The sequence below is a fragment of the Astatotilapia calliptera genome, chromosome 18 (genome assembly GCF_964374335.1).
Source record: "Astatotilapia calliptera chromosome 18, fAstCal68.1, whole genome shotgun sequence".
Taxonomy (NCBI): Eukaryota; Metazoa; Chordata; class Actinopteri; order Cichliformes; family Cichlidae; genus Astatotilapia; species Astatotilapia calliptera.
In genome coordinates this window covers 24,483,622-24,511,613 of record NC_137439.1, presented here as the reverse complement: position 1 = coordinate 24,511,613, position 27,992 = coordinate 24,483,622, and the positions used below count along the sequence as shown (strand labels likewise).

Sequence of the window (27,992 nt, the reverse complement as noted above, 5' to 3'; positions counted from 1 at the left end):
TTAAATGTTTTAAATCAATTAAATTGTGTTGTAGCTCTTCAAATATGAGTTTAAAGGTAGGCTTTGTCTTGTTTTTTTTGGGGGGGGGGGGGGGGGCTGAACATTTACAGTTTAACACCCTTGCAATATTCTTAAACCATTATTGTAATTCATTTTAACTGAATATACACGACAGGAATCAGTCCGATCACTAAATTAATGTTATTATTATTATAGCTTGTTTTATGCTGCTGTATAATCTGCGTTTTTAACACTCCCTCCCTCTGTGTGCAGATCCCCAGAAGCTGATAAACGGTGTACGTGCGGGAGGAATAGTGGAGAAAGTAGTGTTGTTTTTATGAGCACCCTCGTCCATAACCTGCGTCGTATTGGGGAATTTGTCTTCTACGTCATGACTTTCTGGCCAATCGGCTTCTTGCTCTTTCTCTCTTTTCCCAGACCTGTCACTGCTCAGCCAATGAGATAGGCTGGGTATTAGAAGATAGCCGCCCATAAGAGACGAACAACAAATATGGAGTTTTAAAATAGTAGCAAGTTGGCGGCCAAAAAGACCCTAAAACTCGGCGTTTTTGTAGTTACACGAGTGGTAGTTTTCTACCTGACTGAAGTGACGCGATGCAATCATATCAAACGTAGTTTATGTTTTGTAGCAGGCGCCGTTGAACGGGTAAACAGTTCGGTATCTTGGCTTCGACAAAAACAAGGCTTAGTAGCTAGCTAGCTAAAGCAGTAGCATTTGCTGGTTTTCACCCTCACCGTGCTTTGCTCAATAAGAGACGAAGAGCACGACCCGGGCAGAAATGGAGAAGGTTGGTTCATAGATACTTCATTCCTGAACTGTTTAAGTTGCTATTGCGTCGAATTGCTTGTTGTAGCAAGTGCGACGTGCTGTAAATAGTCTGTCACGTTACAAATACGTCACCTTGATAAATGTGAAGGGCAGGAGTTGTTTGTGCAACCTGCCTGAGTGTGTTTTACATCTGGTAGTGTATGTGTGTCGCAGCTGTAGTTACACTTAAGTGTTTATCGTCTTATTTTTCTGTTGTGTATACAGAGAGATTTCTTGAAGGGACTGCCCGTCTACAACAAAAACAACTTCAGCAGGTTCCATGCAGACTCGGTGTGCAAAGCCTCAGTGAGTGATGCTTGTGTTTCTCATCATGCTCAGATGTTTTCATTTCTAATCTGAGCTCAAGAACGTTTTGTCATGTTGTGATGCCTTTATTGATGTCTGAAGCAGTTTAAACAATAATAGACTAACTTGGGCCTCTGTCTTATTCTTTCTTTTTCTTTTGGTAGAACCGTCGACCATCTGTGTATCTTCCAACTCGGGATTATCCCTCAGAGCAGAGTAAGTACACACCCAGTGAATGGCCTCTAGGCTTTTACGTTCTTTCTCACAGATTGCTAAACTTTGGACTGATGTCAACTTGTCATAGGCTTATCATTATCACCTTACAGTGTTGTGAAAAAGCATTTGCCCCTTCTTTGTTTCATATTCTTTCTTTTTGCATATTTGGCACACTTTCATGTTTCAGATCATTAAACTAATTTTAATATTAGTCAAAGTAAATGACTGAGTAAATACAATATCCACTTAATTAACTGATCATTTGTCAGGGGACGCCTGCTTAGCCCTGTGTGGAAAAAGTAATTGCCCCAACCCCTGTGCAGGCATAAAAATCTCAAAAAGGAACACATTATAAAACAATCTAAAGAAACAGCAGAGAAACAAAGTCACTGACCTCTATCAGTCTTTGGTTACAAGCTGTTTCTAAGGCTGGGACTCCACTGAACCACAATGACAGCCATTGTCCACAATTTGGGAAAACAGTGGTGAACCTTCCCAGGAGTGTCCCATTACGTATGGCATAAAACTAACACAGCATTTAATAAAAGCAGCATCATACCGGCAGTCAAACATGGTTGTGGTAGTGTCACGGTCTGATGTTGCTTTGCTTCTTCAGGACAACTTGCTGTAACAGATGGAACATGAATTCTGCTCTATACCAGAAAACGCTGAAGGATAATGTCCTGCTATAACTTTGTTCTGAAGCTCAAGCTTACTTGATTTATACAGCAGGACAATGATCCAAAACATACACCTCTGAAAGGCTCAAAAAAAGGTGTTGGAGTGGAGTGGACTAGTCAAAGTCTAGACTTACTGTAAATCCAGTTGAGATGCTTTGGCATGATGTTAAACAGGTCGTTCATGGTAGAAACCCCTTCAATATGGCTGAATTAAAACAATTCTGCAAAGAAGAGTGGGCCAAATTACTCAGCAAGTTCACAGCAATGTGAAAGACTCATTACCAATTGTCACAGAGATTTGATTGTAGTTCTTGCTGAACACAGCTGAGACTGAGGAGGTCACTCATCCAAGTGACGAAACGTTCTCTCATTGAAAATGCTACGTCCAGATGAACAGAATCAACCTTTTGGGATGTACTTACCTGGATGATTGAGCATGCATCAAGACAGGGAAAGGTGTTTTTGGATAGCTTTTTTCCTTAAAAAATGAAATCATAATTTTAAAAACAGGCAGTTAGTCAGGTTGTCTCTGTCTAACATTAAAATTTGTTTGATCCAAAACATGTAAGTTTGACAAACACGGGGGGAAAAAACAAACAAACAAAGAAATCAGGAAGCTGGCAAATACATTTTCACATCACTGTATATGATGTCTCATATTGTTACTCTCAGCAGTAGGCATTAGATGTGTGCAGTCAAGTAAAATCATTTATAAAATGCTCTATATGGTTGGAGATGGCTCATCATTTAACATATTCACTTTGACTCAAATATATTGTCTACCTATTTATGCATTCAGAGATTATTGGCTGATTCATTGATATCACAATTCTTTTTATTCCCTAAACATTGATGTCTGCATCTTCACCAAAAGTCACTCTACATAAACACTCTGCATCTATTATGCATTTCTACATTTGTTTTCTCTTTTTGCATTGTGTGCTTTTGTGTTTCTCATGATCAGATCATCTCTGTTTTTGTTCCTCAGTCATAGTCACAGAGAAGACAAACATCTTATTACGTTATCTACATCAACAGTGGGATAAGAAGGTAAAGGCTTTTAAATATCGTTCATCTAATGGAGGAAGCAGTTTCTGCTAACTATATTGTCTATGATGGCACGTCTCCATTATGTTGTAGTTCAATGGTTAACATCCTTTTCCTTACTCCATCAGAATGGGCCAAAAAAGCGAGAACAGGAACCAACAGAAGGGGAGAACACGGCACCTCCACGAAAAATTGCAAGAACAGACAACAGAGAGCCGAATGAAGCTTCATAAACTGCTGCGCCATCGATTCTCTGAGTAGAGACTGACCCACTCAGACAAAATGCACGAGCCGCTGCAAAATACATGTTTGCAAACAAGTTCGCCACAGCTGCACAAGCAGTTTGATTTCAGACCACAGCTGTCAAGTTGTTCTTAATGTTTGGACTTGACTTTAGAGCTCCTCCTTAACCAAATACCCTTTTCCTCAGTTTATTCACTGCTTTCATGCATTGTTTTCTTCACTTTGAGGAGGCCATACTTCTACTTCAGAGGTTTGTTTTTTCTTTTCATAGTAGTCTTAAAATGATCAAACATCTACCTCCTTATTGCTCAGTCCCTGTGGTTTTATTCCACTTACACCCATGTAGTTTTTATTTAAAGATGCCAGGGATTTATAAAAAAAACAAAACTTTTGGGCTGACCCTTTAAAGGTTTACAGTTGCAGTAATTCACACATATCTGAAATGTGCATGTGCTGTGAGATGACCTTGTGGATATTTTTCAATCAGGAACTTACATTTTTGAATTATGAACAATTTCTGTTGTTACTTATGTCATTTTAGGTAATCTTTTTAAAGATTACTGCTATTACAATAAGTGGAAATAATTATTTTAATAGTGGTTCAGGTTTAGCGTTAGATTCAGGGTTTGTTTTTTATGAGCTGTGTTGCAGAAACAAGACGAGTGATTGAAGAAATGTTTGTTTTCTCCCGATGAATAACAACTATAATGATTTATTGCCTTATGTGGAAGTGAGTGTGTTTCCACTTGCGTCTTAGGGTGCCCCTTGGTTTACATTGTGTTTCAGGAAGATTAAGCACTGCAGAATTGGATGGACTTTGGTGTAAGAAAACATCCAAGCCAATATTTATACTAGAGGATGCAATTTTTACTTGTACATATTTTGTAGCTAAAATCTCAGCTTCTTAATACTTCAGCAGTTGGATCTTTGTAATGGCACCATCAGCACAGTATTTGACTGAATATGTGTAAATTTACACTTTAGCCATACTGTTGTTTTGAGGGACTACTGAGCATCCTAGATGTAAATGTGCTGTTCTCATGTGCTTAAACACGTCAGTCATTTGAGCCATGTTGAGGAAATATATTTGGATCAACAAGGTTCAACAACAACATTGCGAAGAGTGAAGCTGCTCCCATGGCTCTGCGAATCTTGTATATTTGTACAGTATGTGTATTGTGATTGCCCTCACCTTTTTATCAGGTAACAAGACTCACTCCAATTTTGTCTTTCCCAAGCTAGCTGTAGTTATCCTCAAATTGTTAAGACAACTTTTATGCTGTAGGGAGTTTCTGTAAATGAAACAAAAGCATTTAACTAATTTGCTGAGTTTTTGCACCTTAGGTAAGAAATACCTTTTGAAAAGTTTAACCTGCTACAGTGTACACGAGCCAGCCACAAATTAAAACTGACCTTATGTCATGTCGATCCCCCCTCGTGCAAGAGCTTTGAGTGTGTGGAATTTAAGGGATGGGTCAGTGCTTTGGGCTCTTTGTGTTGGTTGAGCTGTTCCTGGGCAGTTTGATGTTTGGCCAGAAGCAAGTGCTGTCCTTAGTCCACTTATGTACTTTGTTTAAACGCCCACTTTATTTAAGAGAAAGTGGGTGATAGACTTGTGTATTTCATCTTTCAGAGGTTTTATCAGTGTGTCTGACTCATGAATGTTCACTTTCGTCGCTTGTGCAGGTCAGTGGAATGAGAGTACACGTAGATTTCACAAGTACTACTTTAAACCTGAAAGAGGCAGTGTATTTTCTTTAGCTTCATATAAGAGTCACCCATTTCTCCTGATGTCTTATGGTTTGTATTCCATCACTTGATTAAGTTTGTTGTTTTGCTTTGAGTTGATTGTATAGCTGTATTGTCAGTTTTGGATGTTCTTGTATAGATTGCTCTGTGACATGCAGTAAAGATGACTCTGTAATCAGCAGCCAGTCTTTGGGTGAAACTGAAGAAAGATCCTTCTTTCTGATTGCATGTGCAAATATGCAGGTAATATACAACACTTTAAACACTTGTTTATTTTTTTATAGCTTGGCACCTGAAAGCTTTAATACCATGTTTATATAAGAGAATACACCAATGACCACTTAAGTACAGTTCTTTTAATAATTGGTTGGACCCACTTGTACCCTCAGAAATGCCTGAATTCTCCACAGCATAGATCCAACCAAGGGCTGGAAGCATATTTCAGAGGTTTTGGTCCATATTGACATGATAGGATCACACAATTATTGCAAAATGGAAATTGCTCAAATTTTCTATTGTCCAGTTTTGGTTAACCTTTGCAAATTGTAGCCTCACTTTCCTGTTCTTTTCTTGACAACAATCACACCTGCTTTGGTCTTCTGCTGTGTAGCCCATCAGCTTCAAGGTTTGATATGTTGTGCATTCAGAGATCCTGATAATTTGAGTTACTATTGCCTACCTATCAGCTCAGTTTCCAAAATACTTAAGACCAACCTCTCTAGCACCAACAACCATGTGTTCCTTCCTTTCCCGTTCTGATGCTCAGTTTGAACTACAGCAGTTCATCTGGACTATGTCTGCATGGCTAAACAAGCAGTTGAACAGATATACCTAATAAACTGGCCTCTGAATGTATATGAGCGTTTTAATTCAAGCCCTACATCCAGCAAAGAAATTGATCCAGCAGCGCGGTCAGTCATACAGTGAGTGTTTTATTTCTCGATGGGCGTTTATTAAAGTGAGATTTATTTGCATCAAGGAAGTACATTCACTAATTTATGTAGTAAAATAATTCATAGAAAATCAAAGTTAAGAAAAATAGAATATTTTTTTATGGTCACAGTGAATAAATCTGACCTATTGCGGAGGAATACAATGGCTTTGAAAGTGCTTCACAACTAAAAAGACATAATGGAGAAGTAATGCATGCACATAATGCAACATGCATTTTATACAGGCATCAAAATGAAGGAGAAATAAACACAGAATGGCAAGTTGCTGCTCGTGACCTCTGACAAAAGGGCTCATTGGTGATAAAGTCCTGGAAATTGAGGGGGGGAGCTATCGTTCACATCAATACAGTGTTTGGTGCTGTTGAAAACCACTCATGCAGTAATTGAACCTTCATTAAAGGTTACTCAAGCTCCATTCAAGGAGTTATGCTTACTGTACATTTTTACATGGAAGTTAGATAGTCGAGTGTTAATAGATACAGTTTAATGTTTTGTGAGAAGTAAGTTGCATGAAGTGTGAAAGTCTAATCCTCGCTGACTTTACATGTGGTCCTCATGACTAATATTCTGCAGTGCAGGTGCATCAATGTCACTTGTATTCTGCTCTCCACTTTATAATAATACACTGGTTTGGCTGATCATTTATTAAGTCTTTGAGTTGGAGCTTTCTAAATCAGTCAGTTGTTTCGATTCAGCTTTATCTGACTCATTCGAGGGTAATTCCTCTGAGGATGTGTTTAACTCAACCCTACTGGGTTGAGTGTTAGCAGCCTGGGTGGTCAGCTGTGTCCCATTTGCGCACACCACAGTACCCTCTGACTTGCTGAAGCTGAACAGTTTCCCAGGACTGAATGTCCGGTTGGGGGATTGTGACCTCTCCTGGCCACTAGGGGGAACTGAAGAGGTCACTGTTGACCCCTGCGTGGCTCCAACTGCCACTGCTGGCTCTTTTTTCACCTCAGGTGACTTCAAGAACTTCAGAAATCCCGGGAGCTTTGCTTCGCCTCCCGTTGGGGACTGAGCCGGTGAGCGTGACGTGCCGGAGGAGAACTTCCCCTGAAGAGGAATGATCTGCTTAAGCTTCATCACATTGTTGTTTCCCAGCAGAGAGCTTGGTCTCTTGGGCTTGTCCCCTGGCTTGCTTACTTGTGTTTTGTCATGGTGATGCTGGTGCTGGGTGTCTGCCTTATGGCAGTCACTCTCCTGACGGGCTTCGGCCTGCAGCTCAGCATGACGCTGAAGCTCTTCTTCTTCACGCCGGCGCCTGAGCTGCTGCTGGAAGTGTTGTTGGGCCTGCAGCTCATGCTTCTAAAGAGGGAGAAGTTTGACATTAAAGAGAGAAGATGAGGGATAAATACATATAGAAATATACATTGAAATATTATCCATTTAAAATATATATATACTAACAGTGATGAAATGCAAACATAAATACAAATATCTAGATTTTTTTCCATTTTGGCTCATAGTTGTGTTGCTATCTCTATAATGAGACTTATCATCACGACAAGATGCCAACAAGACTATACAGACAAACACAAACAGTTACTTCTTCATTACAATCAGAAAAGGCTTCACTGGTGTGCATTGTTGGATAATGCACACCATGAGGCACCAAGGGGCACAAATGTAGAGATATACAAAGACATGACACAGTATGCAGCCAACAGCAAGCCTTACGTTGGCCGAAGGTCTTTCAAGCTATCACAGTTATACCTTGAAAGCTTCCCTTCGTCGGTACTCTAGCTTGGCCATCTCTTCTGCTACCCAGCCAGGGATATCAGGGATGGCAACATGGATGATGTACTTTAGGAGGATTGCAAAGTGCTGTAAACCACCAAGACCACAAAGGGACACTCAACACACAGTTCCACCAAGGCACAATGGCATTCTCCCACTCCCGCCTGTCTTTAATATTTCTATTGAACATGTCATACAAATACCAAAAATCACAATAAATATAAGAAAATATCATTTTCCACATTTACAGAAAACAAACAAAGGTCTTCCCTGCCAAATTTACACGACTGCAAATACCTCCAATAGGACGATGGAGATGATGGTCATTTCAGGACTAAGCCAGGGGAACAGACGTTGAAGCTGCCCGCACTGACCAATAAGGTAGCAGTTAACTATAATGGCTATCAAGCCCATGGCCTCCATCGCAGTCTGGTGACACACAGGGAGAGATATTTACATATTATCAGATGCCCCTGCTGTGCACACTGGAGCCTGGAGGCTTTTCTGACATTTTTCAAAGCATGACACACACTGACCTGCCATTGTCCTATGTTCTCCACCCTCTGCCCAAACGGTCTCTGCAGGCCGGTACAGAGCTTCAGGGCATCGCTGCGTATTTCGATGATGTTGTTGATAAGGGCGCACATGGCCGCCAGCGGAAACGCAGAAGAGAAAAGCACCACATAGCCAAACTGAATGAACATCTCCTGGTAGTCCTGAAGTGTGTCCTGTCAGGGTCAAGTTGTCGTTAAGCAACAAAATTTCTATTAAATGTTAAATTATTTTCAATTTAAGTGTAGTCCTACCTCGTATGTCTGCATACAACTCTCAATCTCGGCCTGGGTCAGAGTGACAGTTTTTGGCTCTTCCGGTGGATCGATCCATGATTTCTTGTCATCATTGCCCTCCCCCACATTCCTTCTTCTCTGACAGACAGAGGTGGTATTGTCTTTGGTGTCCTGCTAAAGTAAATATTAGACTGCTAATGTAGTAACAGGAGCTTTAATTCTATAGCTTTGCATTGCATACTTTAGTTGTGATATTGTGAGATAAATGACTCTCAAACAGCACAGTGTAATATTGAGACCTTTGATACCTATTAAAGCAAAGGACGTCAATTTTGCATCTTAAAGACATACGGCAAGAATACGAAGCAGCAATAGAATCTGATACACAGTTCAATTAAGAAAACCACATACTTGAGGCAGCACTTCACAATCACTGTCCTCATCGCAGCTATCAAAAATACTGGAAGGATCCATGCCCTCCTCCACCAGCGTGGGACTGTCCTCTAGGGATCTGTCATCCGCTGCCTGCGTGTCCATTGTGACATCCTGGTAGTCGACCTTCTCGGTGAAGCTGACTTTACGTTGCTTCATGGCACTGTCTGTCATGTCCCACTCTTCCTCTGTCAGCCTGAATCCTGCTTTCAGATCTCCTCTTCTCTTTGGCTCTGGGTTACCGTTTGCACTGTGACTCACAGGAATTCCTCTGGGACTCAGAAAGGAATAGGATGTCATTGAAGCTTGAGCCTTTCCCAGAGCCAGGCGGCCATATTTGAGCACGATGGCTTGGAGAAGCTCCCACAGCACCTTTGGAGTGAACACACCGAGCTTGTTTTGCTCATACAGGTAAGGCTGAAGGACCTCTTTGATGTTCTGTAAGAACTGGCGGAAAATCAGTAGAGTAGCTAGCATCTGTGAAGAGAAGGACGGGATCTGTTACTATGCTGAATGTAAGAATGACATCAAAGCAAGACCCAGTGATTGTTGAGTAAAAGAAAAAACAGACTCTGGGATTCATAATAAACTGGTGCTTAGTTCAAGAAATTGTGGGTGTTGCTGTTAAAGCTTTGATCTTGTATGATTTAAAGTTTAGGGCAACAAATGCAGTGTTTCATTATTATGCCATGCTGTGCAATAGTCTTGAGCAACCCTCAATTCTTTAAATTTACTTCTGCACCATGCATCGTTTGCACTGTGACTGACAGGGATCCCTCTGGGACTCAGAATGGAATAGACTTGTTTCTAATTTTTGTTTTAAACTGGTGTGGATCAGTAGTTCTCCAGGCTTTCTAAAGGTCTTCCAAAGCTTTTCTTTAGACATTGGCTGCTTTTTCACTCAGTCCTTGTACCTGACCAATTTCTTTTTGTGTGCCAAGTTGCAGGCTTAAAAACAATCTACTGCAGACAGACCGTTTCAGAATCATTATCATTTTGACAGATAATGGAACAAAAGGCACCCTACATCAGAAGATCTTTGAAGGTCCTTCAAGAAGCCTGGAGAACTACTCCTGATGACTGCTTGAAGAAAGCTTTCTTAGGAGAGTTCAGGCTGTACTGAAAAATAAAGTGGTCATATCAAATATTGACTTTTGAGGTTGTTGGAACAAACTGGTTTTTGCTTCATCTACTGTACTTTCATTGTTGTTTGCAAGTTTAAAGAAATCACAGCATTTATTGTATTGGCAAAATACAAAAAAATGAGGGATAGCTGAAGACCTTTATACGGTATTACACAACTAACATTAAATCTCTCACCTAAACAGTGACATTGGATTGTAGCCTTACACTTTGCCACGTGACTCTATGTTCACTCACTCAGAATTTGTAGACTCAAACAAAATACCTGCCTTAATGTAACCTTTGCACATTTGAAAAAATGGTTCACCTATAAGACAGCAGTAATATTTACTATAATATAACATAGCATACTATTGTCATATTGTATTTATAAGAATTTTGGGGATAAAATACCTTTTTTGGGTGTGTAGTGCTTTTTTAATAAAAAATAAGTATTTCTACTAATGCTGCATTCATGTGCTGTTGGCATAATTAGTTTCCAGTTGGGAAAAACACCCCTTCAAAAGGAAACAACAATAAAAATTCAAGTTGCTTAGCTGTTGACATCACACAGTATATATATATATATATATATATATATATATATATATATATATATATATATATATATGTATATATATATGGACCTTATGAATTTGAATATTCAAGTCATTTTTGTCATGTGATCATATGGTTTGAGGTTGTTAGTTTATGTCTTTGTAGCTGAACCTGAATTAGATATAAAGTTAATATCAACAACCATTAATGTAATGTTTTATTTCCACTTCCTGACTTGAATGGAAATGAACTCATGTGAAAAGCCCCCAAATACTAAATAAAATATGGCGCTCATTTTAACTTAATAACCAAGCTGTCTGCAGCTGAAAAAAATCCTTTGGTTAATCAGTTTGGTTGATAAAATTGCAGACAACAACAAGGTTAGTACTGCAAACTGCCAAGTTTCAGGTGTAGAGTCGCTACTTTGGGCCACGGTGCCCAGTGTTCAGCAAAGTGACATTTGGGCATTTGAAGATAAAATTACTTTTAATAAATAAAACTGTGGTTACCTCCTTTAGTCTCTCCATGTCCTTGAGGTAGAATCCAATGTAGAAAAGGCTAAGGTAAGAATTGATGAATTCAAACTGCAAAACAAGAAGAAAGCATTGCAGAAATGCAAACGCTCACTCACTCACTCGTTCATGGTAAACTGTTTTTATCCCCAAATGAGGGGAAATAATGACTTACAAAAACCATCTTGATGATGAGATTATTCTCATAGGCACTCTGGAGTCTGTAGTTTTCTAGGCAAAGAAATGCAAATAAGAATAGTGTTATTCAGTGTGCAGGAGTTTTTCCTCTAACAAAAAGTAAAAATGCAGACTAGGACATAGGACAGCCTTCTACATACCAAAGAGTTACATAATCTAAATCACAGTCATGGGCAAGTACGCTTCATTAAATTTAATTTCTTCTTACCCATGTCATTGAGCCAGTAGGCGATCTTCTTATACACTTCATCACATACAGTTACTGTCATGGCCAGAAGTATCTTCGGAATGAATCTTGTAATACTAGGCAGCTCCTGAATCTCCATCACCACTTCCTGCAAAGTGAAATAGAAGTATGATACATTTTTAATGGCCTGTTCATTCATGTCTCAAATCCCTGGGCTATTTTTAAAAGGCCGTTAAATGAATGTGTAGCAGGTAGGAGGTGTAGTTGATTATGGTCTGTTTAACCTGTTTTAGAAAATAACACATTACTCAGGACTACCAGTTGACATGGATCTTACATTCTTCATAGCTTTTATTAAAAAAACAAAACAAAACATGGTAACGTTATGACAGAGTAAAGATAGACTTTATTGGTCTGAAGCAAATTTGTTCTCACTTTTTACCTCTCTTGTTAAACTCCTTAATATACTGTATTTATTTCATTAAGAGTAGAATTAAACACAGATATACATAATCTCCATGACTATATTAAATTCATTTTGTCTCACTGAACCTGCACACGGTTGTTCTGGGTGTCAAACCTGCAGTTCTAGGCAGAGGAGCATAGCAAGGAAGACGAAGCAGAGACAGAGGAGGCAGATGGGCAGGCTGACCAGCCATCTGAACAGAGCTCTCTTCCAGGGTGGGTAGTAGAACTCCTCACAGCCAGTTATAGGACTGCAACGCTTCACTCCCTGCAGAGACAGCAGAGGAGGAGGGAACACACGGGGCAGGCTGAATATGAGATTGGAGGCTATTTTGGGATTTTTGTCATCATTCGAAGTGTAAAAATGAAATGAGGTGTCTTATCACAGCAAACAGCTAATTCTCTCTATATAATTTGTTACATGAAACTCGTGCCATCAGTAAAATTTGCAACATTGCCTGCCAAGAAGTCAGATCTTCCTAATAGCTTCTTTAAAAGCTATCACGCCCAACGTGGGGCTCGAACCCACGACCCTGAGATTAAGAGTCTCATGCTCTACCGACTGAGCTAGCCGGGCTTGTGCTGAGGAGTTCCCACACTCCCCTTTTGAGGCATTAACCCCCCCCCTTGCAGTTTTCTATTCATTCCTCACAGCAGGACACAGTGAGTTGGACACCTCCACCCCCCGCGCAGACACACTCACACTCACACAATACTCTTAGAAACACGTTGATCACATTTCCTGGAATTGTGACGCAACTGAGTTGCTGCAGAACTGAGTAACTGATCCCTTGCATCATGCAAAGACAGCGATATAGCTTTTTACTTTGATAAAAATGGAAATGCTGAATAAAAGAATTCAAAGTCTGCGTGTAAATCCATTAATTAAAAAAAAAAAAGCTTTAGAAGTTTATTATCATTATCACTGAAAAATTCTTGGTGGTATAAGATCTGAAACAGTGCTCACCCTGAACTGAGGTCTGGGCTCCTCTAAGGACTCTGTGGGGGTATCCAGAGTGCCCCACCTGTAAGCCAGCTCTGCCTCTCGCCTCTTCCAGCGCTCCAGAAACAAAGTCGCCCACACAACGTTGAAGAGGGCAAAAACCACACAGCAGATATCCTGACTGGTCTGAGCAGGAGCATTAGAGAACCAAAGACAAAATGCTGTAACATGTGATGATAAAGTTATACCATGCAGTGCCACTGATTAGATTATTTAGTTTGTATCATGTGTTGCTTTAACTTATAAACAGTTTAAGCATTTTATGAAAAACATTAGAGGCAATTCAGTGGAAATTTCATATTTACTTTCATGCATACTACCCCAGTGTTTACTCCTTACATGTTACATAGCGACTGTGCGATCGTGAAGAGGGATTTTTGTCTGTTCGGCTTTCACCGTGCCAGCACGTCAGCTTGACCATAAATCAAAGCTGCCTACTTCCTGTCGGGGACTGCTATCTTTTCAATCTCACACATTCAAATTAAAAGCCTCTGTGCCAGAGTATTTATAGTGTCAGGAGAGCCAAACCAGAAAACGATACGCTGAAACGAATACGATTATTTCCGTGTAGATCAACTATCATCTATTTGAATATTTAGTGGTCCACAGCCATATGTTTGATGACATAATACTCTGAATTTGCTTTATACAAATACATTTTTTTCAATTTCCACAACAAGCTAAAGAAAAAATTTAATATTTTCCTGAGATTAATATGCTTTTTTTTTTGTTGTTGTTATTTTGCCCCTGTACACCACCACAGTGGATTTTAAATCAATGAAGGTGTGACTGAAGTGCAGACTTTCAGGTTTAATTTAAGGCCTTTTACAAAGGTTTGGCTTGACCTGCTTTGAAATTAAAGCTGGTTTTATACACAGGCATCCATTTCAAAGGAAATTGGACAAACTGGCATAATTTTAATTGTAAAGATTTTTTATTTATTTATTTTTAAATCCTGAAAATCCTTTCAGGCTGTCCAGGATCTGTGTTCAGTTGCTGCTTGTTTGTGGGTCTCTACATTCAGTTTTGTATTTAATACCTGAAAAGCATGCTCTGTTGGATGACAGACCCAGCCAGTGAAGTATATCCGATTTCTTTGCTTTGTAAATGCACCGTGAAGCAATGTCTGATCAGTTTTGTAATATTTGTCTGAGGCTGAGTAGAGAGTATAGCCTTATACACTTCCAATTCATCCCATTACTTCTATCAGAAAACACTAGTGAACCGGTTCCACTGCAGTCATACCATGACGCTGCCACCAACATGTTTTAATAGATAATGTGGCATGCTTCATGAGCTGTTTCTCTACTTCTTCTTGCTTTTCTTTTCACTCGTTAATTTTGGTTTCACCTGTTCAGAACTGTGCAGGCTTTTGTGTTATAGGTGTTGTCTGGGGAAGCATAATCTGGCCTCCTTGTTACTGAGTGTATCCAGTGTTTTGCACCTTGTTGCAACAAGGAAATACAAGAGGAACAAGGAAATACAGTGTTTACAAACCCTTCCACACATGAAGGCAACTGTTGATTGTAGACTTGATGTAGAGTTGTTTAAATTCTGTACATTACCGATTGTTGACAATGACATGCCTACATCCTCAAGGGTGTTTTTGACTTGGCTACATGTTGTGAAGTTGTGTTTCCTGGAAATAATTTTTTCATCAAACACTCTTTTTTTCTAATTAATGATGACCTGCATTTGCATCAACATCTATTTGGACCTCATAGTGAGAACAGAAGAAATACCAAATACAAGCTGAACACTTGGAATCAGCTCTAGAGCTTTGATCTTTTCCTAATTAATCAAGAAATAATGAGGGAACGTGCTTTTTCTGTTTGTAGTCAATTGTCCAGTTACTTCTGAGTATTTGAAACCCACTGTGGTTGTGTACAGAGGCAAATTTACTGTCAAAAATCTGTGTCCAAAAATTACAAATGTTTTCAAGAAAGAAAAAAAATGGTCCAAGTACCTGGTCAGCCTCTGCTAGCATCCAGAGGAGAAAACCAATGACAGCAGGATAAAGCATGGAGTTGGTGTAGAAACCCAGCCAAGAAAAATACATGGCAATCTTCACCCCAAAGTAGTCACAGATGTCATCTACAAAGCAGAAAAATTGAAAATGTTGAGGGTTTAGGATTTGAAGGCATCACATAATGTTTTACAGTGTCATTTAATATTCCTTATAACTGTATGTAGGCCTAATGGAGGCCTTCTGTTTACTGCCCTCCAAAGTAAATGTTCCTACCGAGGGGCTGCCTCTCACATACAGCCTGGACCCAAGATGTCATCAGCTGGTTGAGTATCCTCTGCTCATGAAGAGGAAACATTTGCTGGATCACCCCCCGAGCTATCAGCTCTGGAACTAAAGAGACACATCAAGTTTGGAAAAACATGGATTCTAAAATCTCATGTAATCAAGCAAAAAAACAATACATTAAGTTTATCTTAGTGAAACAAGTAAAACTCTAACAGTGGATGTCCTGATAGTTTTCAGTGAGGGTTCTTGTGTTAGAACAACAGATGTTCATGATGAACTTGGCATCTATTTGTACTTCGGATAAAATATGAAATATTGCATTTAAAAGCAAATGAATTTGTGGAGTGTTTAAGGAATGCCTCAATATAAAGTGCTCATAAAAAACCCCCAGCATACTGATTGGCTGTCCCTCCAGGAAGTGAATGTTGTGAAGCACCTCCCCGTGCTTGGCTCGCAGGTTATCGAGCCAGTACTTAATGATGCTCTGGCGCTCCTGAACAAAACCACGAACACGAAGCAGGAAAAAAAAGGAACACATACATTTTAATCCGTTTATACTGTTTAAGATATTCAAACATGACCCAGGGTTTGGCTTCTAACCTGAGAGGTAAAAAAGCAGAGCTCGCTCTCAATGTTCTCATAGATGTTGTCCTCCTCACAGGAAAAGCGCCGCATGCCACCACCAAACTGTGGTTTAACGTTCTTGTGCATGCCCATCTGCTCCGCTCCTTGCAGTAAGCTGAGGGTGAATGAACAGCAGCATAAACCCTGATGGAGAACTGACACTGCACAGACGCGGCACTGAAAATGTTTCATTATTTAGGTACATTAAGGGCCGGTGAATATCAAACTGCAGTGAATACAAGTGGAGGTGGAGGATGACTTGTCACATGTGTTCAAAATAATTTTACTCTAATACTCTAATTACATTTCTTGCTTAGAGTTTGTTCATTGACTGTGACATTTTACACTTAGTACTCCATTTTCAGAGCCACAAAATTATTATTGGAACAATTGACTAAATACCAATTTTTTTGGGCTGGGTAAGACCTGGTCTTTTGTAACACAGCTGGTCATCTGCCTCTGACTCCCTTTCTCTCAGGCATCGTCCTCTGTCACACCAAATTACTGCATGTCCTCCTTCACATCCATGAATCTCGTTTGTGGTCTTCATCTTTTCCTTCTTCCTGGCAGCTGGCACAGTCTTTTTCCAATATATCCACTACGTTCTCTGCACATGTCCAAATCATCTCCTTGCTTCTCTAACTTTGTCTCCATACCACTAAACCTGAGCTGTTCGTCTAATGTACTAATTTCTAATCTTTTCCACTCTGGTCCCTCCCAATGAAAATCTTAACATCTTCAACTCTACTACCTCCTGTCTTTGTGTTCATGCCACTGTATCCAAAACATAAATCATAGCAGGTCTCACCCGTCTTTCACTCTTGCTGCAATTCTAGAGTCACAAATCAACCCTAATTCTCACCTCCACCCACTCCACCTTGGTACATTGTTAAAATGAATGAATGTACTTGCTAGATCTTCAACACCAATAAAAAAAAAAAATGACCACAGAGGACAACTAAAGCGGATGAATTGTGAATTTTTTTCCTTGGTTAACAAAAACACTTCAGACCAAGTCAAGAACACTTTGGAGGAGGTATCATTGTCAAGATCTCCAATCAACAGACATCTTCATGAGTGTAAATAATGAGAGAAAACCACCAGTTAAACTCAAGAACTAGAAGATCAGATTAAACTTTGCCAGAAAACATCTAAAAAGCCTCCACAGTTCTTGAAAAAGAAGAGATGAAACCAAGATGAGCTTATATCAGAATGATGGGAAGAGAAAAGTCTGAAGAAAAATCGAAACAGTTGATGAAATAAAGTACACCACATCATCTGTCAAACATGGTGGAGGTAGTGTTATGGCATGGGCATGTATCACTGGCATGTTTATCGATGATGATGATGCTGATAGAAGCAGCAGGATGAACTGTGATGTGTACAGCTCTGACTCAGACAAATTAAATGGTGCAAACTGATCAGACCGAGCTATCCCAAATTGCAAGGAGGTCTGGCCCAGATCTGGTATTAAGCCGGCAATGTATCATGCCGACATCTGCACTATTATGCACATGTTCTTATTACATGGCTTAATTAAGGTACACATTAGGCTGACATCTGGGGCCAGAGCTGAAACTGTTCTGGGCCAGCACAGGGCCAGTAGTGTGTCTGTAACTGGCCCGTGGCTGCACTCAACCAGTAGCAGTTTTTGATACAGGCGACACGGGCGGTTACCCGGGGCGGCATCGTGGTGGGGGGCGGCATCATAGGCATCGGCAAAAAATAAAAATAAAAAATGCTCGTTCTGATGCGGCCCCGACGTCATGCCAGCGCATATTGGGAATGGCAGAGGCACTGATCGGTTTTCTATTTGCTGGGAGTAAGGGTGCCCTCTGTTTGTGAGGTGCGCCTGCTGACTGCAGTACAGGGAGAAGAGGGTGGGGCAGCGGGGGATTCTCTGGCTGGCTGGAGTAGCATCTAATAACCAACTCGCAAAATAAAACAAAATAAAAACAAAACAACAAACACGAAAACACCAGACATCATGATACAGACTTATAATTTGCACCGATGTTTTTTCGAAATTCTATACGCGAAAAGTGAGCGCGAGAGCCCTTGGTGCGCCTGCTCGCTGCTGAAGTCAAAGTAAACTTTCTTGTCATCTCCGCTGCATACAGTCCAGTATATAGAGAGATGCCCCAGAGGGAGTGTTTGCCCAGGGCGCCAAACAGGCTAGAACCGCCTCTACACACAACTTACACATGGCCCACATAGGTAATCCACACATGGGCCAGCAAAGGACCACCAGTGTGTCTGCAATTGGCCTTGTGCTGGCCCATGTGTGGGCCACCTTTGGCAAACCAGATCCTGGCCACCAAAGGGCTGTCATTCTTTGCGGTATGCGGACCATGTCTAAGCACATTGTGTGGGCCAGATTCGGACAATACCAATTTTGCTATGTGGGACAAAGTGCAAACACAGCATTCAAAGCCTTTGGTAATGTCCATGAGTTCAAGACCTGAGGCAGTCATTGATTACAAAGGATTTTCAAATATTAAAAACAGTCCTCGTATTTAAAATTATGTTAGTTTAAAAAAAAAAACTTTTTTTTTTAAAACTCTTTAATTAAAGCTGAAACTCTGGGCTTTAATCTTAAAATCCACTGTGACGGTGCACACAAGATCACGTAACGGAAAAACAAAAATAACTGTCTACAAACAGTAGACAGTTATGGGCCTAACTGTATATGCCAAAACCATCTAATCATATATGTAAAATTAATACTTCACATTTTTGTATCTAACTGCACCTAACTGAATCGGAGCTGTAAACACACAGTTCTTTCATACCAAAACACATTTATTTGCCACGACCCAACACTAAGTCCGGGTATTTGTTTGTGGCTAAGATGAAGCAGGTGTAAATCAATAATGGTATAAAATGTCAAAATGGCCTAACACACAGACAGAGTTTGAGTTACCTACTTCTCAAACGTTGTTGTGATGAAGAAGGCGTTTGCCTGGGTGTGTTTATGCTGTCGAACCTGGATGCTGACTTGTGGGATTCCAACCCGAATCTGATTAAGAAGCCACAGCAGAGTGTGGTCATCTATTGTGTCTGTAGGGGAAAATGTTGACATTTTTTATCAATCGCATTAATGTCATTTACATGTAGTTTTATTACAGTCTACATTAACTTGGCAGGTTTAGAGTCTCGTTTCTCAAAATTATAAGGAAATTACATGTTTGATGCTGTGTAAGGAGGCTGAACCAAAGCCAGTTTTTCACAGCTCTGACTGAAGTGTCATGAAGCAGGGAGGTAGGTGGGAGGTGGAGGCGGCAGTAACAGGCCTTTCCAGTTAAATACTTGTCTCCATTTACCACAAAGATTTTTTTAAAAGCTATTGAGGAAGGACTGTAACCAATCAATCTTTTTCAGCTGACTATGAAAAATTTGAACCAGTAATGAAACTGTTATAGACCTTACTAACACTAAACATCACACTGAAAAGCATTTACAACGTTAAGTTCATCTAACGTGGAAACGCTTTAAAACAGGTGCAATTTATATATAAACATGTGCCGTCTGTGTTTCTTTCTATCAGATTCAGCTCTGACTGTTGCACATTGTTGAGTTACAATTTTGTAACAGCTGCTGTCTTTGATTGCTTAGAATAAACTCATACTGAGCCATTTATGGTTGATTAAAAACTGCTTCAGCTGACTCGATAAGACTACATTTTCTGGTTAAAATTCAAGCGTGCCTGCCTTGATTAAAAACTGCAGGTACGCAAGATAAGACAGTTAAGGTGCAATTCTGTGCGTCATGTGTGCACTTTCAGATGAATGACTTAAAACATCAAAGCGTAAATAGGTGGAAACAGTTGAACTCTAAACAATCAAAGCAGCCGATGTTTCTGCTGAAGGTCGGCTCAAAAGGAAGTGTGTGCAGTGAAAAGATTTTTCAGAGTGGTCATAAAAACCAGACGCGCATTCTTCAGATTTGTTTTCTTAATCATAAAAAATCTTCACAGTAATCGTAAGATCCAATGTCGAAGAGTTTACATTTCAATTCCTGTTTTACCACTAAACATCTTAACAGTCTCAACCATCCCTTTACTCTAATTAAGTTAAATGAAATTCATTTTACATTATATATATAAGACATTATATATATGAGACATTATATATATGAGACATTATATATATAAGAACTGAGGTTATATATATATATAACCTCAGTTCTTAATAATGAGGATAATAAAATTGCATAAACACATTTTATTGACAAGAAGACATTTCAAATACATATTAAATACTTAAGCTGAGAAAATGTACCATTTTATAATGATTACATGTCTCATAAAAAGGTTGGGACAGGGTCGTGTAAACCACCGTGTAACATCCCCTCTCCTTTTAACAGCAGCCTGTAAAAATCCGGTGACTGAGGAGAGCAGTTACTGGAAATTTGGGAGAGGAATTTTGTCAAATTCCTGCCACCATTTACAAATCATACATCATAGCAGGTCTCACTACCATCCCTTTCACTCTTGGTGCCATTCTTCTGTCAGAGTTCACCCTTGACAACCGTGTCCTGCCTGGACTCTCTTCTTCACCTTTATTGTCCTTTGACTGTTGCATTATTTAATCCTTATATCTGCCTTCACTTATCCTACAGACATCTGATGTTCCCTATAACTACATTCCTGACACCACCTTACTGCCTCCTATCTCTTTAAGACTGCACGTTCTGCACAAGATGTCATCCACCTGTGTGCACCTTCCTCCAATCTTATATGTCATGCCGTGGTCCTCCCTCTTACCTCCCTACCAAAGCCATTTCTATAGTTTTGGCAAAAATCCACCCCCATCTGTCCTTCTGTGTTTCTCTCCTTAACACCATACCCACTTAACACCTCTGTTCTGTCGCGCAAATGTCCATTGACGTCTGCTCCAATCACCACCCTCTTCCCCCTTCAGACACTCTCTTGCATGTCATCCAACTTACTCCAGAGTTCCTCTTTCTCTTTTTATTCACATCTACCCTTTTGGGCACTTTGAAAATCTCTTCACCTCAGTAACACTGTTCACACACTCTTCCAACAAGATTACCCCTACTTCATTTCTCTTCCTACTTACAGCATGGTAAAACAGCTTGAATCCACCTACAATGTTCCATTCTACCTGGTCTCCTGCACACGTAATATATTTAGTTTCCTTCTCTCCATCATATCAGCCAGCTCTCTTTCTTTACCAGTTATAGTCCCTAGATTTGCTACTTTCCCCTGCCTTTCCTTCTCTCTCCTTACCTTCAAACATGCCTTCCCCTTTCCTCTTTCTTTATCTTTCAACAACAGTAGCACAGATTCCTCCAGCACCCTGTTGGCCAACGGCACCCGATGCAGTCCTTGTTAACCCAGGCCCTGACCGGACATGGTTATCTCATTCTTTATGATGCACATGTTTGATTTGGTTAAGATTTTACACTGGTTGGAGGATTAGGAGTCCCCCTGCAGTCTTGGTCAAATGTCTCACTTTAAACATTTGATGTTTTCCGTATTCCACTGTAAGTACAATATGTATTTATGAGATCAGCAAATAATTGTATTCTGTTTTTACACAGCATCCCACCTTTTTGGGAATTCAGGTCGCAAAATGTACACCTCAAAACCAGGACACACTGTCTTGAAAATGAAGAGTAGAAATACCAGACAGATGCAGTAAACTGAACATATATGCTGCAGGATTTCATGTCACCAAAGATTATTTACAAAAGCAGTCTAACATAGACCCCACACAAACGGTGTCATGTTAAAATGCAACATAATGTATAGGATGGGACTTTCGTGTTGTATATGTGAAGGTTTGGCCAACGAATTCACAGCTTCATTAAAATACACTGCAGAAGGGGATGGTGTGCAAATACAAGCACAGTAAATGGAAGATTTCTAATTGTCCCCAGAGCCCATCTGATAGTCACAATCATCTGACTAAGTGGGTGGCTGATCATCACTGATATTAAATGAACACTGTTCTCTCTGCAGCAAGGGCTTCAGCACAGGACAGACAAAACAAACAGGACACGTCTGAGCTTACTGTACCTGGGAATGTCATCAGTATATCACAGTTCTCTGTGGGAACCATCTTTAACCAGGACTTCCGTGACATAATAAAGTGCCTGGCCTGTAGAAGTCGCTTCCCAAACAGTTTATCTAAGAAAGACAGGTAATATAGAGAAAGGATGAGACTGGGTCAAACTGGGGTTAACAAAGTTTAAGGAGAAAAAAGACAGATGCTAACCACAACTGACCAGTTTTTCATTGATATCAGTTTAATCACAACATTTTCCATTCACTATTAACTGTTTGCTCTGTCATGGTGACATAGGGACTGAAATGTAGAAAATAATGAGTCATCTCCAGTGAAGGTTAATAGTGCTGTGACTGAGCAAATGTTCTGAGAGGCAAACAAACAAACCATCTGCAAACTGGTCGGTGAGTAAATACTCACTAACAAGCTACTTTTTCAAGCCTCTCTAGATAAAAATTAAGTGCTGACAAACCAACAGGCCTCGGTTGTACTCAGCAGCGTCATCCCACTTGTGCATTATAACGACACGCTGAAGTCTGAAGTCATCATTTTTATTGCTGTGCCTTTCACACGTTGGTTTTCAGTGGCTCACGCTCAGGAGCGACAGCCACGGTGATGGGCGAATCGCTTCATAGTTCACTGAATTATACTGTAACACTCTTTCAGTGTGTGCCTGTCTTCTGGATGTCACATTCTGCAATATCACATCACCTACTTACAGCACGTATTAGCCCTCTTTCTGAGGGCCTTCGGTGCTGCTGTCATCTTCTGTGTTACAGTATTTTGTGGCTCACTGCATTCAATACATAACTAATAAACTCCAACATCAATCACACCTAACCAGAAATGCGATGAATAAATTCATAAAGATCTGACGTTTTGTATGACATAATGATGCGATCCAAGCCAAGCTACAGACACTGGCCGGTTCTACTCCATGTGTTTCAGAGTACTGCACACCGATGTTCTCGCTGGTTCCCCATGACAGAAATGCTCATTAAAGCCATGAAGAATCCTCTACTTGAACGTGTGTCTGACATGCAAATTTCTCTCCCGGGAAGAAGCATTTTATCAAATTAGGGTCAAATTATCTTTAAATGATGAGCTTATTTAATAGCCTATAAGAATGCAATGGAGCAGGTGCACACCATGAGACATAATAATCATATTAATTATAGATAAATTAATACATAACATGACAAACAAAATTACACTTACTAAGCACTGGCTATCGGATATTTTTTTTCACAGCTGCGTTTTTATATCAGTCCAGGTTTTGCAGTTTGTTTTGCTTTTCTGATCATTAATTGTGATTTTAACATCTAGTTTACTGATACAAACGTGAGAGGTTTCACATAACGAATGAGAATGATGATATTTATCAAGCGCAATGGGACTCTAAAAAACAAGTCTAACAGTAAATATTAAATATTAGATCAAATATGAGACTGTGTCTTAGTTTACTCTGTGTCATATTTTTGTTGGGATTCATCAGACAGCAAGTTATAGCTCAAGAATGCTTTTAGAAAGTTACTTCTCAACATGTTTTTTCCGTTTGATTTTACTACTAATTTAAATATTTATTGAGGAGTAAGCCTAAATATTGTTTACATACTCTGTTGCCAAGTCAAGTTGGGATGGGGTGGTTTCCCAGCATGCAATGGTCAAACAGCAGGCAAGAATCCATGAAGTGCAAAGTCTTCAACAAACAGGCTACACACAAACCAGAAAGGCGGAAGCTTTGATAATCTGCTGTAGCCTCCAGATTGACAGAGCAATGGGAAATGGTAGGATATCTTTCCAAACCTTTGAAAGTTTAAAGTTCTTTTTTATGTATGTATATATATTATGTGACACCAAAGTTCCCCCCAGTGTGGTTTACGCTGGCTGGTTGAAGTCAGATCGTAAATGAAAGCAGTATCGTGACACTGTTCAGGCCTGGACTGTAAGGGTTATACAGTAAGAGGCCCAGACTATTACCCGAGTCTTTAATAAAGGCAAGGTATCTATGCGTCCTGAAACATGCCACCACAGAGCAAACCCCCATGAATTGTCACAGAAGAGTGGAGTAAAAGATGACAGCGCATATAGTTCTCACTGCTTTTTATAATCTTCATAATCCATCCATCCATCCATCCATCCATCCATCCATCCATCCACCTCTTGCTTACTCACTACTGTAGCATGCTATTTCTCCGTGTAAAGTCACAGCTGACATCTGAGCTCGCAGCGCATTATTTAGTGTCTTCGGAGTATAGCGCACAGTATCCGACAGCCCGCCGGGACACACACCTCCGTTGCATATCAGCCCTTCATGCACCTGTGGACCAGAAAGCCTGCCTCGGACTCTTCCCGGGCCTGCCTGAATCGGAATGCGCACCGTGTAGCGGCGAAATTAAAGGACACGGAAACCTCAACCCAGTCACAGACGGATCCCTCCTGTCTCCCCAGTGAGTCATTCAGTAAAGTCTGTTCAGCACCAGTGACTGCACCATATCGTTTGTGCATTATCCCCATTCTCTCACTCATTTCTTTTTTTCTTTTTTCTTTTTTCTTGGTAAAGGCACACAAACACTCGCTTTCTGTGACCACAGAGAAAGCGAGTCCACACACACATTTTGCAGTTCACCCCTCTCCCCACCCCCTCAATCTTTCTCTGCGATACTCACTCAACACTCCAGACGGGGTTGAGGACGTCTGTTGATGCTGCTGCTGGTTGTTGGTCCTGTCCTGCTGCTGTTCGCTTGGCACCGTCCTCTCCATCCTCTCCCCTGCCCCGTCTCTGTCGCTTATGGCTGCGGCGCTGCTGCTGCTGCCACTGTTTACAGTAGCATCGGCATCAGCTGCCGCGGTGCCCGCCGCTTGCATGGTGGTGCACAAATACTCCAGTTGGTGAATTGGCTGGAAGACCGCACCGCACGGAGGACTCTGATTTTTTTTGTTTATTTCATGGCTGTTGCGTGCAAAGGGAAACCCTAATGTATGTGAAAGATGAGGAGGAGGAGGAGGAGGAAGAGGAGGAGGAACATGATCATGGCATGTACACGTTACGCGCACCAGTCGTGACTGTGTGACGACAGAGTTTTAGGGGAACACCTAGCAGACTGCAGGTCCACTGGCGGTATGAAGGTGCACTTTATGTTTTGGTTTTTTTGAAAAAATATATTTATTGAAAATCTACAAAGTGAACAGGATTGTATTGAGTCCCTTCAGGATTGGAAGTTCTCGCATATTAAATTAAGTCAGTGCTCAAGCTTAATAGCCTGTTATCACCAGGACTTAATGGCCTGTATCTGTAACTAATATACTTTTGATTGTAAACTCGTAACCAATGGTTTTTAAATCAATCTTCTTTCTGCCCAGGATATCATCGGAGTCTTTTGCGAATTAAAAAAATTAATTCAGACTAGTTTGCTTTTTAAATCATCTTCTGAGGTTGCAAGCAGGAGAATGCAGCCAAGGAAGTGGTTACCATGGCTTACCAGGGGTCTAGTGGTGACAGCAGCTTCTATACAAGTCTGTATGCACGTGACACTCAGTAGTTTGCTTATTACACAGCAGTAAATTAAGAAACCTGACAGTCTGACATGGTCATGTTTTTAATAATCCCTGAGTCATATCTCATTATTTTGGCATCTATAAAATGTGGCTCTGGACTGCATATGGAAGCCTTTTCATTTCACTGTATTTTTTTTTCTGTGTGACTTGCTGGCCTAGTTACATATTCCAAATTTGCTCACTCAACTAAAAATATAGCGAGCAAATGCGACTATGGTTAGACACAACTAACAAGTTGGTTTTAGGAAGGGTCATGTATTTGGTCATAATGAAGTTGAGTTTTACACGTTTGTTCATGTACAAAACAAGACAAACAAAACCAAAAAAAATGATGTCACATTTTAATTAGGTCAAGCCACACTAACCATTTCCCTGTTCGATAGAAGTGCACATGAATATTTCCCAAGACATCATTGCATACATTTAAGTAAGCACAAAGTCAATTCTCAAATACAATTTTAATAAAACTAAAGAAGGAAGAAAACAAAATTCACGTTTATTTCTCATGAGCTCACAGGTCCACTGCTTCTGTGAACTTTCTGCTGCTCAGATCAACATAAATAAATGTGCATGCTGGTATTTTCTGACCACCCTCTGGTGACACATTTCTGAGTATTAGAATCAGGAAAAAATGTGATTTAAGAGACTTTGAATCTCTCAAAGCACAGCAAATTGAACGTTGCAGCAGATGGGCTACAGCAGCAAAAGACCACACCATGTGTCATTCCTGTCAGTTAACAACAGGAAACTGAAGCTACAGTTGACACACATTCACCAAAACTAGAGAATTGGACAAACGTTGGCAAGGCTGATGAGTCTGTGACATTCGGATGGTAGCATGGATGTTGTAGCAGAGTAAGAAGTTGGACAGATTCCCCAGAGCCCCAACTACAGGAATGACAAGTTTGTTTTTGTTTGCAGTACTTGAATAAATCTCCTGACACGAAATCATTTCATTCACCCCACACTTGGACTCGACTTTACAGTTGACTGATAATGCATACCTGAAGTCATCTCTCTAACCAAGGAATCAAAAGAAAGGAAAGGGAAAGAAAGCAAAGTGAGGCAAATGAGCCATTAACAGACTTCTTTCAAAATAAAGGTGAGCAGAGCACAACTAACAGGTTAAGAATGGTTTAGCTAAGAGCGTTTGCTAAAGACAGTGAGCCAGTGGTTCTATCAGAGTTAGCCAGCACGACTTAACTCATTAACACATGAATATTCATTTCAGAAACAGCCAGAGACTGAAGCAGCAGCAGGTCCCTCTCTAGATTATGTGATACTAGGTGAGCACATGTAGCAGCAGTTTAAAGTTATTCTAGTCTTTTCTATCAATAGCAGCTTCAGCTTCAGCTTATGTTGGACCAGTGAGGCCGTGATGTAAACAAGGCATTTTTAAGCAAGTGTTTTTTAAGGCTGATGAAATAGTACTTTAAAATAATACAATGCTCCTTAATTAATATTAAAAAAAAGTATGTAAGTAGTCACTTATATGGCGATGGACGCATTTATTTACCTTTGGTTAGTTCTTATGAAGCACCAACATATCCACGTAGACGCTCACAGTTTCATGTTCTGCTAAATCATCCAGTCAGGACCAAAAAACTGCTGTATAACTTTTATGTTTGATAGCATCAAAGGAACACTAACAGATGGCGGCTGTTACATCATCGCACATATCGTAAACACACTGCTGTTAGACCTGTACAATACTGTCATTAGACTTTCATGGAAACAAGTAAATATGGATACTTATTTACACTTTTTACACACAATGATCAAGACAAGTACATTTATAGTTATTCTGGTTTGCCGTGATGATCTGGTTTGACCTCTGATGTGCCTTTGTGCCAAACAGGTTGAAAGCAGCATGATGCTGTAAGGTTAAGGGGCTGCAATCAGTCCTGAATGCGATAAAAGATGATGGAAGTGAAAAGAGAGAGCAAAATGAAGGTTACCCTGGGGTGATGGGAAGGACGCGGAGAGGACAGAGCATGTTAGAAAGCTAAGATTGCACTTTAAGCTTTTTTATGCCAAGAAAATAATAAATACTGAAATATAAATGAAGAAAATAATACACCCCTAAGTTGGATACTCCAAGCTAAACTCATTGAAACCTAATATAATTGTAGAAATGTGGGGATATTTCAAACTAAACAGACTTTTGGTCTTATGTGTTTTTAAAGGCAGCTCATGAATGGCTACACTACAGATTATTGTGTACAGTTATGAACTAAATTATTTGTTGAAATAAAATGAAATAAAATCATGTAAGATATGGATCAAGAATGGAAGAGGGCCCACAAAGAGTCATGCATATGTGCCCCTGAAGGTTTGGTCAGAATTTAACATAAACAGTACAAAAGCATGGATCTACCTGCCTTGTGTCAGCAGTTCAGGATGATGGTGGTGTAACAACTCTGGGTGTAAATGCATGGGGATATTTTCCTGGCACGCTTTGAGCCTGTTTTGAGGATCAGTTAAGCACCACAGTTT

General features: G+C 40.1%; 2 protein-coding genes and 1 non-coding gene across 5 annotated transcripts; 1 reads left to right on the top strand and 2 right to left on the bottom strand.

The window, feature by feature from the left end:
- Positions 1–442: 442 nt before the first annotated feature.
- LOC113010154 (DET1- and DDB1-associated protein 1-like) lies at positions 443–5,251 on the top strand. Its single transcript, XM_026149071.2, has 5 exons — positions 443–809; positions 1,055–1,135; positions 1,300–1,351; positions 3,020–3,081; positions 3,207–5,251. Exons 1-5 carry the CDS (start codon positions 801–803, stop codon positions 3,309–3,311), a joined length of 309 nt encoding a protein of 102 aa, XP_026004856.1. The 5' UTR covers positions 443–800; the 3' UTR covers positions 3,312–5,251.
- ano8a (anoctamin 8a) lies at positions 4,821–25,112 on the bottom strand. Of its 3 annotated transcripts, none has more exons than XM_026149067.2 (18): positions 24,608–25,112; positions 21,950–22,060; positions 18,834–18,966; positions 15,883–16,021; positions 15,679–15,775; positions 15,271–15,387; positions 14,995–15,122; positions 12,993–13,154; positions 12,141–12,293; positions 11,582–11,708; positions 11,351–11,406; positions 11,173–11,247; positions 8,963–9,460; positions 8,570–8,725; positions 8,300–8,491; positions 8,061–8,192; positions 7,740–7,850; positions 4,821–7,331 (listed from the first exon to the last, which is right to left on the bottom strand). In XM_026149067.2, exons 1-18 carry the CDS (start codon positions 24,804–24,806, stop codon positions 6,669–6,671), a joined length of 3,249 nt encoding a protein of 1,082 aa, XP_026004852.1. In that variant the 5' UTR covers positions 24,807–25,112; the 3' UTR covers positions 4,821–6,668. The 3 variants fall into 3 exon arrangements, with proteins under 3 accessions (XP_026004852.1, XP_026004853.1, XP_026004854.1); XM_026149068.2 differs by having other exon boundaries at positions 8,570–8,722; XM_026149069.2 differs by lacking the exon at positions 7,740–7,850.
- On the bottom strand, positions 12,530–12,602 carry trnak-cuu (transfer RNA lysine (anticodon CUU)). Its single transcript has one exon. It is a non-coding gene; the product is annotated as a tRNA-Lys (tRNA).
- Positions 25,113–27,992: the final 2,880 nt, after the last annotated feature.